The 20,314-nt window shown below is 40.6% G+C and overlaps 1 protein-coding gene across 2 annotated transcripts in view; it reads right to left on the reverse strand.

Annotated features, from left to right (window-relative positions):
- Window positions 1-5,153: 5,153 nt before the first annotated feature.
- Window positions 5,154-20,314, reverse strand: part of LOC146388732 (Na(+)/H(+) exchange regulatory cofactor NHE-RF2) — a 37,769-nt gene continuing 22,608 nt past the window's right edge. The window contains exons 3-6 of one of the 2 annotated variants that reach the window (XM_084926219.1): window positions 17,451-17,672; window positions 10,690-10,843; window positions 9,130-9,248; window positions 5,154-9,027 (exon numbers count right to left, since the gene is read on the reverse strand). In XM_084926219.1, the coding sequence (XP_084782345.1) occupies window positions 8,863-9,027; window positions 9,130-9,248; window positions 10,690-10,843; window positions 17,451-17,672 (660 nt within the window). In that variant the 3' untranslated portion in view covers window positions 5,154-8,862. Of the gene's footprint in view, window positions 9,028-9,123; window positions 9,249-10,689; window positions 10,844-17,450; window positions 17,673-20,314 lie in introns of both variants that reach the window. The other variant, XM_084926218.1, reaches the window with a different exon arrangement.

Below are 20,314 nucleotides of genomic sequence, written 5' to 3' on the forward strand. Positions count from 1 at the left end.
CCAATAAAAAAAAAAAACACGAGGTATATTGGTATAATTTACCAGCGGTAGCTATGTAATGCATTGATGTCTTATTAGGGACGTCAAAAAACTTTCTCTCAAACTTAACACTGGCCTGCCTGCCTCAGCTGCCTTCGAGCGTCTCTTTAGCTGTGCTGGACTACTGTTCACTGCAAAGTGAGCAAGGATGAACTCTACTAACTTTGAAAATCAACTGCTCCTCAAAAGTAACAGGAGGTTCAGAGAGTAACACTCTAGGATGGATACAGGAACTTTATTCTAGAGGTACAGTAGGGCAGGGCCAAGTTTAAAAAATTAAAAAACATTTTTAAAGCAGCTGCCGTTCAGTTCAGTACTTGTTCTCTTATTTGACAGTTTAGAACACATTCTCATGTGAAAGAATGATATGGTTTTGTATTGAAAACACTGTGATACCTGACAGTTTGGTTGATTGGTTTGGTGACCATTATCCATTTTCATGTATAGACTTGCAGTTTAACTGCCACTGCACTTTAATTTGTAAAGTTTTTCTTTTCACTAAAAAAGAACTACTTTGAGATTTATATCCCACTGTCTTTTTTTGCACTACTCAGAAGCGGCTGTCCTCCTGCTGACAGAAAAGTAACTGTAACTTTTACTCCGAGTACATTTTAAATGAGCTACTTTTTACTTTTACTTGAGTACATTTTTAGACAGGTAATTTTACTTGTACTTGAGTAAAATTTCAGCAAAGTAATAGTACTTTTACTTGAGTAAAATATTTTAGTACTCTTTCCACCTCTGGTCTGAGTGCATTGTGCAAAGTGTAAAGCTTCGTTGAGGGAGGATTATGGTGTGGAGATATTTTTCAGGAGTTGGGCTCAGCCCCTTAGTTCCAGTGAAAAGAACCTTTAATGCTCCAGCATACCAAGACATTTTGGACAATTTCATGCTCACAACTTTGTGGGAACAGTTTGGGGATGGCCCCTCCTTCTTCCAACATGACTGCGCACCAATGCACAAAGCAAGCTTCATAAAATCATGGACGAGTGAGTCTGGTGTAGAAGAACTTGACTGGCCTGCACAGAGTCCTGACCTCAACCCAAAAGAACACCATTGGGTTGAATTAGAGCCGAGTCGATGACCCAGCATCAGTGTCTGAACTCACAAATGTGCTTCTGAAAGAATGGTGAAAAATTCCCATAAACACACTCCTTAAATTGTTGAAAGCTTTCCCAGAAGAGTTGAAGCTGTTATAGCTCCAGAGGGCTGAAATCATATGAATTAAGAATGGGATGTCACTCAAGCTCATATGCGTGTGAAGGCAGATGAGTGAATACTTTTGACAATATTGTGTACATTGTGAAAAAATGAACAAACCCATGGCAGTTGGAGGACAGTTGAAATATCTAGTGCCTTATCTCGGCGGTTATAAAGCTGACATGACAGGTTATCAACACGAGCTCTGATAGAGTGCTTTGAGCTGAACTTCAGTCAAAGACTAGAGCAGAGAGAAAGAAGGGAAAAGTTGCATTTTTTTCCCTCCCTTCACCCGGTTTCTTTTAAAGAGTTTAAATGATCACACATGTTCCGTTTAAATACTACTAAATGCAGTCATTCATTCACTATTTACACAAAAGCTCCAGTAGTATATCACACCATTAAAAGTCAGTGAACTGAACTGAGAGGACAAAAAAAGCCCCAGAAAAAAAGCCCGTGAGTAGAAGATGGTAGTCAGCTTTGTGAAGCAGCTAGATCTTCCAGTGTGTGAACGTTTATGACAGCTTATAAACACGCGCACACACCAGTGCAGAAAGAAGAAAAGATCTGTGTGCGTTTGTGTGCGGTGGTCTACTTTCTGTTACTCAGCAGGGGTCAATAGTAGTCAAAACACACATTTTATACGGGGGTGAGCCACGCTCTGGTACTGCCTACACAAACACCTTCTTTGTGTAAATAATTTTTAGTCACGTTTACCACCCAAAGGACCATACGGCTATAAAAATCGCAACAGGCCGTGGGAACATCGACTGGTCGCAGAGGACAGAAGATGATGAAACACGGGTTTAATCACTCATTTTCATTACACGACGAGATCTGAAGTCAAAAGAGTCAGCTTTGCTAAACGTGTCGCTTTTTTCAGTTTGTTAGGAAAAAATAATAAAAGTGTACATTGACCTGCAGATTATGCAAAGTTTGTTGTGCATAACCAGGTGGCCTTCCTCGGTGTGTAGCCGTGAGACAATAAATGGGTGGTTTAGCAAGTTAAGCCAAGGTGTGCACAAACTGGGTGTGTCTGTATGTGTGTTTCCGCTGCCTCCGCCCATGTGAAGGGTGCTCTGGGGAGAGGTTATGTGCCTGCAGCTCATGCCCTTTGGCTTTTAGTTATTTATTTTTTTGCTTCTCTCCACTTTTGTGCACTCTTCTATCCTCGTTCTCCTCGTATTTTCTTCATTTACCTGGCCCGCTTGTAGCTTTTTATCATTTTTTTATTTCCTTTCTCTTGATTATTTCTGGATTTGAGCAATTTATCCGTATCGTTCCCCTCTCTTTTTTTCTTTTCTCTTCTTTTTTTTCTGCCTTCTCAGTCTCCTTCTCTGTGCATGTAGCTGTCCTTATTTGGCTTCTCTCTGAGTGAGTGGGAGCGTATGAATGTGACTGTGTGTGTGTGTGTGTGTGTGTGTGTGTGTGTTCCTCCTGACTGTGACTCACTGCTTGTCTGACTCACGAGCGCTAACAAAAACACAGTTGCCATGGGAACGCACCCCTCCACCCCTCCCCTCCATCTCTCTCTCTCTGTGCACCTCCCTGTCAGTCTCTGGTTTCTCTCTCTCCTTGCAGGCATCCCGGGCAGCCCTGGCACTGTGAAATGGTTGGCATAGTTGGGTGGGATGATGGTGGCGCTAAGGTGCATGCAAACAGGATCAAAGGACACACACACACACACTGAACAGAATATAAACTAAGGCTGGAAAAGAACAGGCTGCAAATAGGTGAAAATAACTGTTTACACTGAGGTATTACAGTGCAGGAGAACAGAAAACTAGGGTGCAAGACAGGCAATCATCTATCATCAGTAGTAGGTAAAAATGCTTGCATCGGCTAAACAGAAAGTGCCCACCTGTGGCTCTATTCTCTGCTTCTGTTCTCCTGCTTTTTTTTCCTTTCTTTTTTTTTTTTTACTGTTCTGAAATTGCAGAGTGCTTTGAACGGCGCCTGTCCTTTGATGTGCTGGCGTCACTGCTCGGCCTTGCCATAACCTCCAGGGAGTTTGATAATGTGCCCACGTGTAGCACTGCTTTTTCACAAAGATCAGGTAGGGCACTGGATGTACTAGCAGACTGAAGCAAGTAAGGTTTGGCCTACTTCCTGGATTCCTAAATCCTGGTTGTGCCCCCTAGTGGACTACCCTTTATTTATTTTCTTTTTTTCATTATAAAGGGAATTTACATACACCCACAATAATATACAGTGACTGGACGCTTTATTACTGTTCAACTGCTTGTTAATGCAAATATCTAATTATATGGCAGCAACTCAATGCATTTATATGTGTATACATAGTGAGGAGGAACTGCTGAGGTTAAAATTGAGCTTCAGAATTAAGAAGGTGATTTAAGTAACTTTGAATATTGGTGCCAGACAGGCTTTCTGAGTAGATCAGAAACTGCTGATCTACTGGGATTCCCCAACACAAGCATCTCTAGGGTTTAAATGGTCTAAATAAAAAAAGAGAAAATATCCAGTTCCCTGGATGAAAATGCCTTGCTTATGTCATTGTTCATATCAAGCTGATAGGAAGGCAACAGTAACTCAAATAGCCACTCATCACAACTGATGTACGCAGAAGAGCATCTTTGAACGCACAACAGAGGAAAAAGGCAACAAAGGAAAGTCTGGAAAGTGGAAAAATGGTGGCTGGTTAGATGAGCCTCAAATTCTGCTGTGATTATAGAATTTGGCATAAACAGCATCAAAGCATGAATCCATCCTGCCTTGTAAAGTGGTTCAGTCTGCTGCTGGTGATATAATTGTGTGGGGGATATTTTCTTACTAAACTTTGAGTCTCTCAGTACCAATCGATCATCTTTTAAATGCCATGCTGCCATGTCCATCCCTTTAGGACCACAGTTTACCATCTTCTGGTGGCTCCTTCCTGTGAGCTAAGGCTCCGTGTTATAAAGCTCAAGTCTCTAATTGGTTTCATGAACATGATAATGAGTTCACTGCACTCAAATGGTCTCCACAGTCACCAGATTTCAATTGAGCATCGCTGGGATGTGGTGGAATGGTCGGATCTACATTAGTAGATTAGTAGCTGGCAAATCTGCAGCTACTTTGTGATGCTACTATGTTAATATGAACCAAAATCTCTGAGAAATGTTTCCAGCATCTTGTTGAATCTATGCTAAGACGAATTAAGAGACTTCTGAAGGCAAAAGGGGATCCAACTCCGTACTACCAAGGTGTACCTAATGCAGTGGCTGTGACTGTTTATGTTGAAGTTTGAGTGTTGCATGTATTACCAAACTTTTTACATATAAAGCCAAGATTAGAGAAAAAAAGCCAAATGTGATTTATATTAGTTTTGTTATTTCATATACAATTAATATTCTCATGTCCCTCCATATTTATTTTGGGGGTTCAGACCTCCAGGTTCTGAACTGTTGCAATACCCTAAAAAAAGCTATTTCTCACTAATACAAAAAGTAGCTTATCATGAACCTGTGCTTTGCTTACGTGGCGAAATAGTCATAGAAGAAGACTTTGTGGGGAATGAGTGAAGAAAGAGCGAAAAAAATTACAGCCAAAGGTCGTTCTCTTCAAGGCAGACGATAGCGGTGCACACAAAAGCCTCAAATTCACCATGCACGCTCACATGTGCACGCAAGCGCACTTTTGACCTCGGTTTCACCTTCGTCAGCCCAAAGAGCTCAAAGCAGCTGGGTGGAGGAAAATTCTGACAACACGCTGAAACTGAAACTGTATGCCCACATAATCCTGGGCCACAGAGGGTCAAGTGGGTTCAGGGGGAAAGAGAGGAATGAGGAGCAAATGAGAGATACTGTGACTCTTTAAAAAAAAAAAAAAAAAAAAAAACACCAATAGAGAGAAGAAATGTTTCAGTGATACAACGTAGGTCAAAACAAAGCTCAAATCCATCTTAGAGAGAGTGATGGAAACACCATTGTCACACTTTATTGAAAAAAAAAATGCAACCTGCCACATATACCGTATTCTTTTACTGTACAAACATGAGCCGCAATAACAAGAGACTGCTTTGCTGATTGTCAGAACATACAGAGCGAGCCCTACAGCGCACACAGACAGACACTGAAGATGAATCACGACACTGTGTGGAAAGACTGTGGTCGTGAATGAGAACAGAAATCCACTTGCTGTCATACATTATATCAATATTGGATGGATTATGGCATGTATAACTCCTCTCCACACACATTGTGCACCCAACGTGTGTGAGCATGTGTATGACAGCTGTCCCTGTATGTGTAATAATCCTCGGTAAGCTCCATGGCTCCCACAGTCTCTTCCACTAGATCCTCCAGAGCATCTCTGACCTCAATGTGTGCTTCTCTGACACTCCCTACAACCTACAATACACCACACAAACTGCTCAAGCTGTAGGTGAAAGATACCATGACTCCAACGTACTGTCTTCTTGCAGTGGCCAAGCAGGGCTGTCACTTACAGAATACATACATACAGATATTTAGCTTCATATGCAATCTATACGAGTGTACTTGCATGGATCCTCGTATATTGAAAAGCTGAACATTAAATAGTTCAATGTTATGGTAAATACTCATACTTTTAGTTTTTGTATTGTGAGAGGATAGATGCCATTCTATTGTTTGTAAGTAAAATAGAAAGCTGTAGGGAGTAGCTGGCTAACTTAGCTTAGCACAAATACGTTAACAGCTAGCCTAGTGATGTGCAGTTAAAGAGATAAAAACAAAAGCGTTTTGGCTCTCATCTTTTGTCCAGTTTGTCTCAAAAGCTCATTAAAAAGAAAACATATCATTAAAATAGACCACACAAGTTAATTAGTGGGCTTTCTAGGTGAATTTGTTCCTTCCGGACACAGTTGCTTTATATCTGGCTGAAAGCAGGTAAATGTACAGAGTTGTGCAACAGACTTGAGCCACCCTTCATTTTTTCATATTTTGTTTTCATAGACCCAATTTTCTTCTAATTTTTCTCTCTTCTTTTGAAATTGGCTGCTTTTTCAATCATTTTCAGTCCAGTCTTTGTACCTTCTGTTTTTTTTGTTAAGCACTTAAAACTGACCTATGACTCATTCAAGCTTAAAAAAGGCATCTAACTCAAGGGATAAACCAATCTTGTATGTAGACATAACAGACAACTTAGCAAAGAACCAGTTTAAAATGATATCTTTAGACACTTTGTTACTTTCAACCTATTGAGAGAAAAAAAAAGAAAAGAAGAAAGAAATGACAAGAAAGCTATCCGGTCTTTAAGTGATGACGTGAAGAATCCTCCTTCTGGGCCTAAAGTAGTCTGCGTTTAATATGGCTTTTGTGTTGTTAACATGTTTAATGTTTTGTATTTTCTTCTATTTAATCTCAAAAAGCTCCTAAAACAGTCAGTGATCACTGTTGGGATCCCTCGGCTTTTATTACCGCTAATCATTTATTTAAACTCAGTTTTTAAAACCTTAGGATGTAACTACAGCCCAGCCCATGCAGCAGTATATGTATGACTAACTTCGTATTGTGGATGGATTATCTCAGTTGTTCTCCTGGCTGAAGTTTGGTCCGTTTACAGCATCCTGCCATGTGATTACATTTGTTCCTGACCACCGAGAACACTCAAGTTAACTTTTATCGAGTGGACAAAAGTTGGTGTGTTTCTATTATGCTCACATAGCTGTGTCGCTAGCGGTCACGTAGCACATCATTATATACCAGCTAGCCAAACTTCAGTAACCCTACAAACTTCACTGCTGTTTAGTTTTCTGTCTTCATTTATGCTGGAAGTGATAGCAGAGCCGTACGTTTGAATTTGTTTCCAAAGTCCCTCAGTCAGAACATGTTATATTGTATTTAGATGGAAGCTAGCGAGCTAACTTCCTGCTAATTTCTAACTCCGTTAAATTTCATAAATTCCGTTTTCACGGATGCTTGGATGATAAACTCAATTGTTACACCTGGTAGAGCAGAACGCTGATCATTTTATTACAGATGAAATACTTTAGACAGTTTTTCAACTCTCAGTGATGCCACAGTGATCGTTTGACTTTGGGACCTGCAGCGAAGTTTGAACCCAGACACGGCTAGTGACATCAGACTTAAAGACCGGATTAAAATAATTCAGGCTATGTTGAAAAAAATAAAGGTGGTCATACAAAATATTGACTTACAATCTCATCAGAATTTTTGCCTTACATACTGTATTTACAAGTATATTTTCATGTTTTGTTAAATCACTGCATACATTTCCTATTTTCCTAGCAAAATGTAGAAAAAAATGAAAGGTGGCTCAGGAGTTTCTCTCAGCACTGTCACAAAATATTGACCTTCCTTGAGCACAAATCAACTTTATAAACTTCCCGTTTACAAGACAATACTATAGTTAATACTGACTGATTATTAGCACGTGGCCAGCAATTACACTTTCCTTCCAAAGCTACTTATAAAATGATGCTGAGCTTCATACCTTCATATTTAACAACTTACCTTTGAATCAAAGTCTAACAAAACATAACTAGCTCATAAAGTGTAGGCCACTTCACATTAAATCTGAATAATGCTGTCTAGTACAAATAGATCTTCAAATTATCTAAAGTTTATTTTCTCCACTTCATCTGAATTATTTAATGTTTCTGGGACATTTTAAGATGATGAATGAAGTCTGGATAAACATCTATTCCGTTTAGTGCCAAAAGGGGGTCTCTATTCAGGGTGTAAGTTCGCCCCCTGCTGTACACATCGAGCCTTCAATAACAACAACAAAACTCATCCCTCACACTATTTCCCCTGAGAAACTCCCTCACTTTTCATGCCTATTATTTCCTTCAATAAGACAATTAATAATAGTGGTGCCTCCCTTTGTTATGCATGTGTGCACTGGAGCACTTTGTAAATAGAGGTTAGTGGTGATACACTTATTACGACTAATGGTTAAATAACAAGTAGGGGATTCTTAAATCAAAGTAATCGACTCAAAGTAAAGGTACGAATACACGTAGGATACACTATGCTCAACTATCATTTTCTTTATCAGTGGTTACAATAAAACATGGGATCAATGGGCTGAAGGTGGAGGGTCTCAACTCTTTCACAGTGATCTTCTGTCAAACTTTGGGCTTCTTATGACTTCTGTGGGACAAAATCCCCACATTATCCACAATCATTCATGTCACAGTGTCCTCAAAAGTCTCTCAAACGCAGTCCACGATGATGGGATACTGTTTAATCATAGTCGCTTATACTTTTTAAATATAAAAATAGCTGTCAAAAAGAGTCTCTAGGAGTAGGGAGAATGGGATAATCAAGTAAAGACAAAGGCAAATTTGTGAATATTTGACTGCACTTTCCCCAAGGACAGCAGTACATGTAAGGACAAAGTTCCCTTCTGAGCATATTTTTTGCAGTCACAAAGTCATATAGCACTTCCTTTATGCTGGACTTGAACGAAAAGGAACTATTAAGTCACTTAAGAAGTAAAATCCTTCGAACAGTTCTGTCACATTAAATCCCAGGATGAAAATATCTTCTGTTTTAGGGGTTATCTTGGTTCTTTGTCTAAGAAGAAGAGAATCTGTATATCAAGAGGGTAAGTCTTCCATTCAGGGATCTGCATAGAGCTCTGTCCTTTGTCGTGTCCTTAGAGCAGAATGTCTCAGAAATTGCTGAAGAGCTCATGCTTCTTCGTCCAGTCCATCTGCGGGGCCTTCCTCTTTTCTTTACCACGGACCTTCATCTTTTCTTCTGCCGCCGTAGCGCTGAGACTCAGGCCCATCTCGGCAAAGGGGTCAGACAGCTGGCCACCTTCATCATCTGCCAGCTAGAAATGATGAGACAGATGCAAACAAAGGTTTAGGGTAGAGGCTTTTATGTGGAGGTACAAAGCCCAAACATGTCACTGTGCACGAATGCTCACATCCACCTGCGTGCTGTTGCCCTGGCTGCTGAGGTCAGAATGCGTGGACCGGATGGACTGAGTGGTAGAGCTGCCATTGATCTGAGGACTGGGGGAGCCATTGGATATGGATGGACCGTCATAGTCTGCGAAAACATTCACATATGAAGGAAGTGTTTTCCAAGCCCACGGCTTATTTGACATAGTGCTTGTCTTTACTTTTGTCATTATTTGATAATAATTGTTCATCTAAATAAATGGGATCGCATTAGATGTTTTCTTCTAACTTTACATAGGAAGATACCCCAAATTATTTGTTTGTGTATGCTAGACTTTTTAGTCAGTGCTAAGCAGATGACCTGAACAAATTAAAGCCAAAATAGTCTGGCTGTAAAAAGCAGCGCTCCACTGGCACCACTCTTTTAAAGGTCTATAATCTTTTTATGGCGTCTTATGGATTTTACTTCAGTGCAGTTTTTAATACCATTAACTGTAACATTTTACTTTATAGGCTCTGCATTAGATTGGTTTTCCTCTTACTTATCTGAAGGGTTTTTTCTGTTAGGGTTGGCAAGTGCACCTCTAACATTGCCTCCCTAAACTGTGGGACTCCACAAGGTTTAGTCATGGGGTAATTAGTATTTTGTTTTCTAAATCCTAAATACTTTAGCTGGCATCCTTCAATCTTTTATTGATTTTTCTTATGAAATGTTTTGACGTCGATGACATTCAGCTTTATATCCCTTTAAAACCTCACCAGCTGGACAGGTGAGGTTTCCCTAGTCCACTGTTTAACACAGATTAGTCATTAGCTCTCTACCAATTACTTTGTTTTAAATATCACCAACTTGAATGAAAAATCTTTATCTCTATTCTGTCTTTATTGCCTTTTTCATTTAAAGAACATTTCTAAATTGCAACATATGGTCTCCTCAGGTGAACGGGAGAAAAATATTCATCCATCTGTGCCATCGTGTTTAGATTACTGTAATGCCATGTTTACATTCTTGGACAAATCATCTCTTTCACCTCTCCAAGCGATACAAAATACTGTGGCCATCCTGTTAAAATGTTCTAGTAAGCTCACATCGCTCCCATTTTATCCTCTTTACATTGGCTCCCAATAGATTTTGGGATTTGTTTAAAAATTCTAATATTTACATACAGAGCACTAAATGGCCAGGCTCCAGATTGTTTATGTCAGCTACCTACAAATTGCACTGCTGCTTGCTGTCTTCATTCACAGGCTCTGAATTTGTTAGTTTTCCCTGTACGTGACTAAATAGATGAGAGGGGATGACAAAGCCTTTCAGCCTGTGGCACCAAAACCGTGGAACAATCTATTACTACAAGTTGACTCTGTAGAGTCTTTTAAAAAGTAGTTAAAGCTTTTTTGTTTAAACAGGCTATCTTTGTGACTGTCTTCTAACAAAGAAGAAAGCTCTATCTAGTTTTTAAAAACTATAAACATCTTTTTTGAAAAAATGTTCACCAAAATAATGCAATAAAATATCTGCCATGTGCTTCCTCAACAGGGCTTCTTGGAAATTCAAGCCCATCAAATAGCCTGATGTAGCACAATCCCACCTTTTACATGGCTGACTGTGGGGATCAATCCCCTCCTCTTGAAGTGCTCGTCTGTTTCTGGATCCACCACCAACAGCCAGGTTTCATCTCCCCCTTTCTTGATGAAGGCCACCACCTCTGCATGCCGCATGCCCTCGATGCTAACGCCATTAACCTGGAACACACACACACACACACACACACACACACACACACACACACACACACACACACACACACACACACACACACACACACACAAAAAGGAAGGTTGCTTTTGTTTAAAAGAATCACGCTTTTACATGTTATTCTTTTTAACTTTTCCATCCAGGCTTATGACAGCTTTAAACTGAATTTCCTAATAGTTAGCTATACAGTGAATAGTACTCTCTATTTTGGACTGAACACCTGCTAACCTTCTGACCCTTGAGTAAGTTGCTATTCATGCTATTATGAAGACCTGTTTTGTAAACAGTTAATGCTCAGTCACAGTCCCAGCTACACGAGTAACTGTAACTATAACCAGCAACATGAAGTTATCTACACTCCCATGAAGTGTCTTTTGGGCAATCTGGGCAAATGGGATGGGAACACGGACAGTCCTCGTTACAGTGTTGAGGTCCTTGTTCAACTTTGTCATCACTGTCCCATAAAAAAATACACACAGACATGGCATGTATAGTTTGATGATTCAAGACTCCCTCAAAACATGATTTTCCTTGATTTGACCCAGGGTCATTTTGGGTCACTTTAGGAATAGTCATAAAATTTTAGCCTAAAGGAATGCCATTTAGGGTATTTTGACTTCTGCTGAAATGTCAGTTTTTAAGGGACAGTACAGTATATAAGTCTGTGCTACCTCATTCAAACAGCAGGGGGAGCCATGCAGCCACAAACTAATTGCACAGAGTTTATTTTTCAGGGGGCCTGAAAAATGCAACAATTCTACTACCTCTTGAATTTCTGCAACAGCGATTAAGCAAAGCTTTTTTCTTTACATCTGTATGTACGTGTGGCCATGGATGCAGCGTGACGTAACAGTGTGGAAAGCACACATCCACATCTACTCTTGTGTGACGTCGCCCTTGCTTTCTACACTTCACTTGCATAACACAACAGTCTGTTGTTGCCTCATCTTATCTAGATGCTGTGTTTTGAAAACTTTGAGTAGACCGTGGCTTCTCAAAAGGCAGCAGTCGCGACATGCCGAGTTAGTGTCGGTACACAATCAATTATTGATGGCTCTCCTTGGCTCTGGCTATAGTGCAAGTTTCAGGTGTCAGAGTACTGAAGGGAAATTTGTGTAAAAATTCACTGCTTATGATAGAGGAGGATGGAAAATTTGAGCTTTAGAAAATAAAACTGTAGACAAAAAGGTACAATATGACAGACCAGGAAACAGAAAATGAAGGGAAGGGCAAAGAGAGTAGATGGAAATGAAATGTAGAGAGAGCAGGATCAACAGATGGAAAAATGTGAACCTCTCTACATCAAAAATCACAAATGCAGGACTTATGTCAGCCAGAGGGACAGACAGACAGTTTGAATCCGAGAGAACAAACATCTTTGTATTTGGCCAAACAACAGGTGTTGTGTCATGTTTCACAGACTTCATTAACAGTGCATCCCACACAAGACAATACACTCTGTTCTTTGCCCACTGAGCTCATTAATACAGGCTGTAGAAACGTGCAGAAGCTTATTTCTCATGGGACAAACCCTTGTGGGACCTCTTGATACTCTGACTGTGCGTTTCTGAGGTCCTGCCACCTGCAGTTCACGTTTTTCATGCTATTTGCACATGTGGGTCTAACCTTGGACTGATCGAAACAAACAATTTTAAATGCATCCACACATCTGAGAATATGACGCATGTGATACTGTGAGTGACTTTTAACACTTCTGTCCACGCAGAGTCCCAGGAGGGGATGCCGGACAAACAAAGCATGAAATGTGATTTAGATGAATGTTTGCAAGTATTTTGCCTCAGATTAATTCATGCTTGTAACAGATGTTAATGTAATTTACATAGAACAGCAATTTTTAAAGTTTACCAGCTAAACAATCATTTCAATTGTTCCGTTCAACTCAGTTTTGTTTATATAGCTCCAAACCACAGAAACACTTGCCTTGAGGTGCTTTACATCTACAATATTAGAACGAAAAGAAAACCTTCAAAATCAGACGACCTCCTTTGAAGAAGAACTTGGTGACAGTGGAAAGGAAAAACTCAGAGAGGGGGGATAAGGGGAAAGAGAAGAAACATACGAAGATTGAAGTCTAAGCCTTAGTGGAACATAACTGAAACTAAGTTTGATCTAAAAGGAAGTTTTTAAACCTAACTGGTCTGCCTTCTGAAACCAAACTGGGAGCTGCTTCTATAGGAAAGGGCCTGAAAGCTGAAGGATCTGACTAGGAGCAAAGTGCAAAGTGCTCTGTTAGGATAGTAGCGTAAGCGTTCCTTACAGCAACTTGAATCACATTTAAAATACCTTTACTTTTATTTTCAACATAGAAAACTCCAATGCCTTCATCAGGGAGTTTAACAGGTTTGTAGTGATGTTACACCAATAGAAATCTTCTACCAGGAATTAGAGCGTAAGATTCCACCAGTGATCTTCACATCAAACATGCACATGGTGTGGGAGTCAAGAAGGCACACATAGCTGCGTTTCCATTTTAAATGAGTAACTATAGGCAAACTAGGAGGTCCATGAGGCTGCACCGATCTATATGCAGCAAAAAACTGAATATACTAAAATGCTGATGGTAAGGATGATAATAGGCACAATAACTTCTACTGGGTTACTAGGTTTAGCATGTTTAAAATGTTTGCCCATTTAAAATAGTCAGAACAGAAAGTGTTGGAAAACCTGTGGTTACATTAGGGGGCAGCATTTTGAGCATCAAATGATAGCAACTCCTGAAGATGCCTGTAAATATAAATTATGGCATTCCCATCAGTGGTTCTTATATTGATGTATTCATACAGTATTTTAGTCAAAGTAGTGTCTGACTGACACTGTAGGGCAGGGGTGGGATAAAGATTTTTACCATGGGACCACAAGAAAAACTGGGACCGTTGTGGAGAGTCGCACAAATGAGTTTAAATAAAGGGTTAAAATTACTATTGAGAAGAACTGAGTTCATCTTATTGGTGTGGCCCTCCACAGCAGTCCCTTTGGAAAAATTATTTGCCCAACCCTGTTGTAAGGTGTTTTTCGCTGACAGCAAACTAAATTTAAACATGTGATGTTTGTGATGAGCGAGACAGTGAGGCTATCATCATGCAGGTGTTAGGCCACCATGGTGCCATAACGTGGAAAAAACACTCCACGTGTCCATGTGGGTAAACCTGGAATGAGTGAGGCAGTTGGCGCAGAGACTGATGAGGCGTTCACTGGTGTCAGGGCTTCTGCCAGACATGGGCAGAAAGCTGAGCTCTCATCATAGTCTTAACACGCGTCCTGTGTAATGGGGCGTAGTGAGAGAAAAAGACGCTGGGAGACAGAGAGATCTGTCATGGTTGTTCACCTCTCTAACAAGCTGCTGACAGATAACACAAGCGCATCTTGATGCATGGTCAGAGACGGCTGTAATTATCAGGGTGCTCTCCCACACTAACTCACACAGCAGCCAACTAACTTCACAAAGACTCAGATTTGCTGATCCACAAACAACTCATACACTGAATTTGACAGGAAATTAAAAATAACTTTTTCTCTGCTCTAAACTAAGCACACAATACTGGGCGTGTTATTTCTATACCAATTAACCCTGCTCTTTACTCTGCATATGCATACGTATTCATAATTTCACTCAAGCGCTTTAAATTAGTAAGGTTGAGTACCATTCAACTTCATCTGTATATGAATGTTCATGTCTGTGAGTGTCCCTCGGTTTCTGTCTCCATGGAGAAGGGAGGTGGAGGACAGTCAGTGCCTTCATTGACCTGCTACAGGATGTTCCCACACTCTCTCTCCAGCCATCTAATTTTCCAGTGAAGCATCAGCGCACTTTATTTTCTAATGATAAGCACGTTGCCAGCACAAACTCGTCTTTTGCTAACTTTGGTGAACAGCAACTCTGCTCTGCTTGTTTAGGTTAGCATAAAGACTGGAGAAAAAGGGCAAAACTCACTTTAAGCATTCCGGAATATCCATGCATTTCCTTAAACTCCAACTAAGGTTGTGGAAGGGCTCGATTGAGAGAGACATGGGTTGTCAGTCTGTGGTAGGGTTAACGCAGAATAGCAGACCCCCCCCCCCATTCACACTGACGCCTACACCCAATTTAGAATCACTAATGAACCCAACATGGATGTCTTTGGGCTGTGGGAGGAAGTCAGAGCATTTGGAGGAAACCCACGCAGGCACTGGAAGAACATACAAACTCCATAAACAAAGGTCCCAGCTGACCAAGAACTTTCTTACTATGAGGCGACAGTGCTAAAAAACTGCACCACCGAATCTGCTCTAATGGCATATTGTGATTTTTATGCTTAGGATTGCCAGTACATTCAAATTAAATATGTGTCATAACTGCTAACTGGCTGATGGGGCTCTCTTCATCTAACTCTTCTACCCATCGTAATACACAACCTTATTTACTTAGGAGGAAGTATATCTGCGAGCTATCAACTGAAACCAGGAGCTACAAAAGCATCAGTATGTTTCTCTGGATTTTAGCTTCGTTTAACTTTTCTATCAGAGCCTGTTGGAGTCCTGTTTGATGTAATGTGCTGCACTCTAGTCTCAACCCTGATGTAGAGCCGGAGAGGTCAAAGGTCATGAGAATGGAGGGTGAATGCTGTGTGTGTGTGTACACTCCGATGAAGAACGACTTATAATGATGATGATGTTTCAGTAGCGTGGATTTTGTTTAATCTAGGGGAAAGTTCACCAAACATCCGTGAACTTTCTAACCAGTTTCCTCACTCCGGTGGAAATCTTAAATAATTATGTTGTTTTTCTTTTTTGCACATGCATCTTAATTTTCTGCTGCATTCTTTCTTTGCTATCCACCTCACTCAGTCTCTTTCTACATGTTATTGAGGGAGCACGTATACGCTCCGTATTGTTTCGTGTCTCAGCTCAAAGTGATTTATAGCAGATCCTCCTCTCCCCTGAGACCACCCTGCTCTGCCTCACCAGTTTGACACAGTAAAGCTCGAGTTCAGGCTGCAGGTCCTGTTATCCTTAGAAACACAAACGTGTAACGCCCGCCGTTTTAATTACAGCCAGGGTCACATCTGTATTTGATCACGTGTGAGACTGCTCTCAACTCCTGAAGCCTTTGTTTAAAAATAGCAACTAATGAAAAATCTCCATTTTATACCATTTAAAATGGTTTATTGCTGAATTTTGAATGTTTCCAATCAGGTGGCGCATGTCTTGTGTAAAAATACTCTAAATCAAATGGATTTTTTCAAATGCAAACATAATGTAAAGTCACCCATCAGCTTCTAGTGATGAGGGAACAGCTACGAAGAAAATCATGCGAAGTGTTTTGGTATGTCATTTCTTACGAAAGAGGCCTTTTGGGGTTCTTATAATCTTCCGTGACGGGAATGCAGTATGCATCACCAGTAATCAACTCATCAGTGAGCGTCTACGTGCTTTAAAATATCCTCACTTGTTTTTCTGGTCTGCTGTGCCCACGCCAAAAAACCTCTCACACAATAATTACTTAATATGTTGTTCTGGAAATTTTACACCTTAGATTGCTTAAGGACACTTCTTTGACCTGCCAAACTTTACTAACTTCACTCATTCAGCATGCAATCAATGTCCTAAAAGTATCTGTTTGGGGACTGTGCACAACCTTCAACTTAGGCTATATCCAGTTAACCAATTTCAAAATCTCACATGGTCACTGAATTCAGGGATGTTGTCATCATACTGTTCGTGTCTGAATAACTTAATTTTACATCACAAATACATATACCTGTAAAAACTGGACTTTCCTACCTTTAAAGAGGAAAAATTTACTGGACAATGTGATTTTTCTGGATTGCACTGAATTGTCAGAAATATTCAGTGCCATGTGTAGTGCGTTCCCAAGTCACAAATTACTGTAATCACATTACACTTTTCAGTAACACATTGTTGTAGTAAATTAAGTAATTACATTACAATAATACTTATGTGTTTTTCTTGTGTTACTTGGTTCTTCAGTCATCTGCATGTTGGGCTTGGAGGAGGTAAATGGTGGAGAGGTCTACAGCTTTTGAGGAATGAAGGTTAACTTTATTTTTATTGCACGAAAGGACAAGATGTTGAAATGCAAAGTGAGTCCAGGACAGACAAACTGGATGATGCTACAGAACCCAGATTGATGTTAAAGCTGAACGTATGGCGACTCCAAACCAGCAAACCAGGCCCTGAACTTCAACGGGAGTCAGTCGGACCTGCAGCCTCCATTTCTACCTGTACATCTACAGTAGAATCACCATGACGATCGCTTTGAAGTCTCAGGGACGGGCGGAAAAACCACCAACATAAAGAAAAGATTTGCTTTGTGTTTCTGGTTTTTATCGTCATGCATTCAAAACTGAAAGAAAGACTGTGTGTGCATCTTGTTTAGAATAGTTACTTGTGTGGTCTGTGGAACTGGTAACTATACAACATTGCATTTCAGGTCATTTATAGAATAATGTAACAGATTACTTACATATAGTGAGTAATTAAGTAACATTACTGCATTACTTTCAAGAACAGTTACTAGTAATATGTTGCGCTTTACATTTCTGAGTAATATTACAGATACAAAAGACACCACACCTCTATGAGTCTGTCTTGAGGCTGGAGCCCGGCACGGTCTGCAGGTGACCCGGGGTCCAGGGAGCGGATGTACTGTCCGGGCCGCGACCGATCACTGTGAAGGTTGAAGCCATAGCCCATCTCCGACCGCACCAGGTGGCAGAGACGTGGAGCGAGCTCGGATGGGTTGACCTGGGGCCTCGACTGAGACTCGGGCTGGGTTTGAGCTTCAGCCTGGGCCTCCTGCAAGTGAATGGGAAAAAGATGTTTGTCCGCCTGCTTTGCATAAATCCTACACAATACAATTAATCTACACTGTCAGTTAAGGGAAACCCTCAACAGAGACTAGAAAAAGAACTGGTGACTTGACACTTGACACATCACTCATTTTAAAAGGCCATGCTTTGACAAGTTGTGTTGCCTGAGGACATGGCTATTGCAGTAGTGCTGGTACAATCAAATAGTGTGCTTGATTATTTGTAACTGTACGCCATTCTTTGTGGCCCTTCTATTACAGATGTGTTAGCAACAACTGTAGGAACTTAATACTGTACTCAACCAGCACAATTTACTTGACATAGTCACCCACACACACACATTTTAAACTAATGACTCACAGCCATATTCCTAACAGCCAAACCACATCCATAGCTACAGTTAGAGTCATAATCACAGCTACAGTCACGGAGGCAGCAGTTGGTAATAAGCTGGCAAACTAGTTTGTTATCTTTCAAACTTCAGTGACACAGCTAAAGGATCAGACAGTGGTTACAACCAGCAACGGTCTGCTGTATCGTAACGCAGCTTTCTTCATGCAGGAAATACAACATCAGCTATGGCTTTCTTTCTGTGAAGCAACTATCGAACCAATTTGTGGTGATTCGAGCTTTGTTACATGGGGTGTTATCCTGCTGGAAGCAGCCGTCAAAAGATGTGTACACTGTGGTCATAAATGGATGGACACGGTCAGCTATAATGCTCATATATGCTGTGGTGTTTAACAAATGGACAGTTGGTACTAAGGGGTCCCAAAGTGGGCCAAGAAAATATCCACAACGCTATTACACCACCATCACCAGCGTGAGAATAAATCCATGTTTTCATGTTATTCAGGCCAAACTGGCCCTACTGTCAGAGTGTCACAAAGGAAATTGAAACTTATCAGACCAGGCAACATTTTTTCAATCCTCTTTTGTCCAGTTTTGGTGAGTCTGTGTGAACTTTCCTGTTCTTAGCTTCTGGTGTGGACTTCTGCTGCTGTACTTAGTTTTACAGATTTGACCTGCTATTCATTCAAAGATGCTCTTCTGCAAAGTGTGGTTGTTTCTGTTGCCTTGAAGCAGTCTGGCCATTCTCCTCTGACCTCTGACATCAACACGGCGTTTTTGCCCAGGGCTCCCTGATCCGACCATTGTCTGTAAATGGTCTGTTTTGTGTGGTAAAATCCCAGTTGATCAGCAAGTCACTTACTGCAAATTACCTTTCTTCCCCATTCTGAACTTTAGCAGGCCACTGAATTGCTGCCATGTGATTGGCTAATTATTATGCATTTGTGTTAGCACATAGTTGAACAGGTGTACCTAAAAAAGTGGCTGGTGAGTGTATATACCATAGGAACAGAAAAAAAAGTGAAAAAATATAAATTGCCAACAGCTATCAGTTCATGATGTCAGAAAACAATAAAAAGTGTGAACAATAAAAACCGTGAGCATCAGAGAGAGAGATGAGATCAATCGCAGCTGAAGTTTGGTCTGCAGAGAAGTTACATCACAGCAGTGGTATTTATGTAGGAATATATGTACAATGGTTCATATGTAAATGTAAAAAAAGATGTAATCCATCAAAGTAACACGCTCCTTTCTGCAGAGCAGGTGATGATTTTCAGATGCAGGTAACTAAACACGCTCCACCACCTTTCCACTACACTGGGTGAATAATTTATACATAAAAAGCGATGCTTAAATTCAGTGATAATTTAATCATACTCACCGCGTTACGTTTTGAATAGTTCCGGCTGATTTTTTTGTTGGTTAACAATAACCTCCTTTTCATGTACCACCATTCACTCGTTTAATAGGATGTCTGATTTTATTATAAGATTTCAATCTGGACTGAAAATGTCCATTTGCAGCATATCTCTGACTAATAGCCTGGGTGAAGACATTTATAGAACCTGTATAATTGTGCCTTGAGTTCTACAGTGTGATCATGCTGATTTACCCTCCTACACACCCAGGAGAGAAATGTGCTGCGAGAGGGATGGCCAGCTCCATAACCCCTGCTGATATTAGCGTTCAGATAACAGACAGGCTGAGCTGGAGTCCACATAATGTACACACGCTGTGTTCACATGATGTAGCTCCAGCCACATTACGCAACTTGAGAAGCCTTTTGCTTTCACTGCATATGCAAAAACTAAGATCACGGTCCAGCTTGCGCCGGCTATAAATACATATGGAGCATGTGGGCAGGGTGAGAGAGAAAAGAGACAAAGGTAGTATGGTGTGTTAACAGGAGATGATGGTTGATGACAGCTTCTTCTTTTCTTTTTTTTCCCTATTTTCTAACTCGTTACTCATTTCCATTCAACTTCCTGGACATTAACGCAAACGGCTCCGAGAACATGAATCTCCACAGCAGTTCTCACCAAGAAAGACCTCAAAAATAACAAAGATGGCAACATATAATTTCAGTTCAGGCGCAGAATTCTTTAGGGCAGCAGTATCTGGGCAGCTTGCCATTAGATGGAGGGAGAGAAAGAAGAGAAGGGAGTAAGAACTGACAAACAATGGAATAATTCACAGTCCTCTGTTTCCTGGCTGGAGAGGAAGTGCCTGGGTTGGGCAGCTGGGGCGGACTGTCCAAGGGAGAGAAAAAATATTTGC

Source organism: Perissodus microlepis, chromosome 4 (assembly GCF_051167445.1).
Source record: "Perissodus microlepis isolate ML-2025 ecotype Zambia chromosome 4, ASM5116744v1, whole genome shotgun sequence".
NCBI lineage: Eukaryota > Metazoa > Chordata > Actinopteri > Cichliformes > Cichlidae > Perissodus > Perissodus microlepis.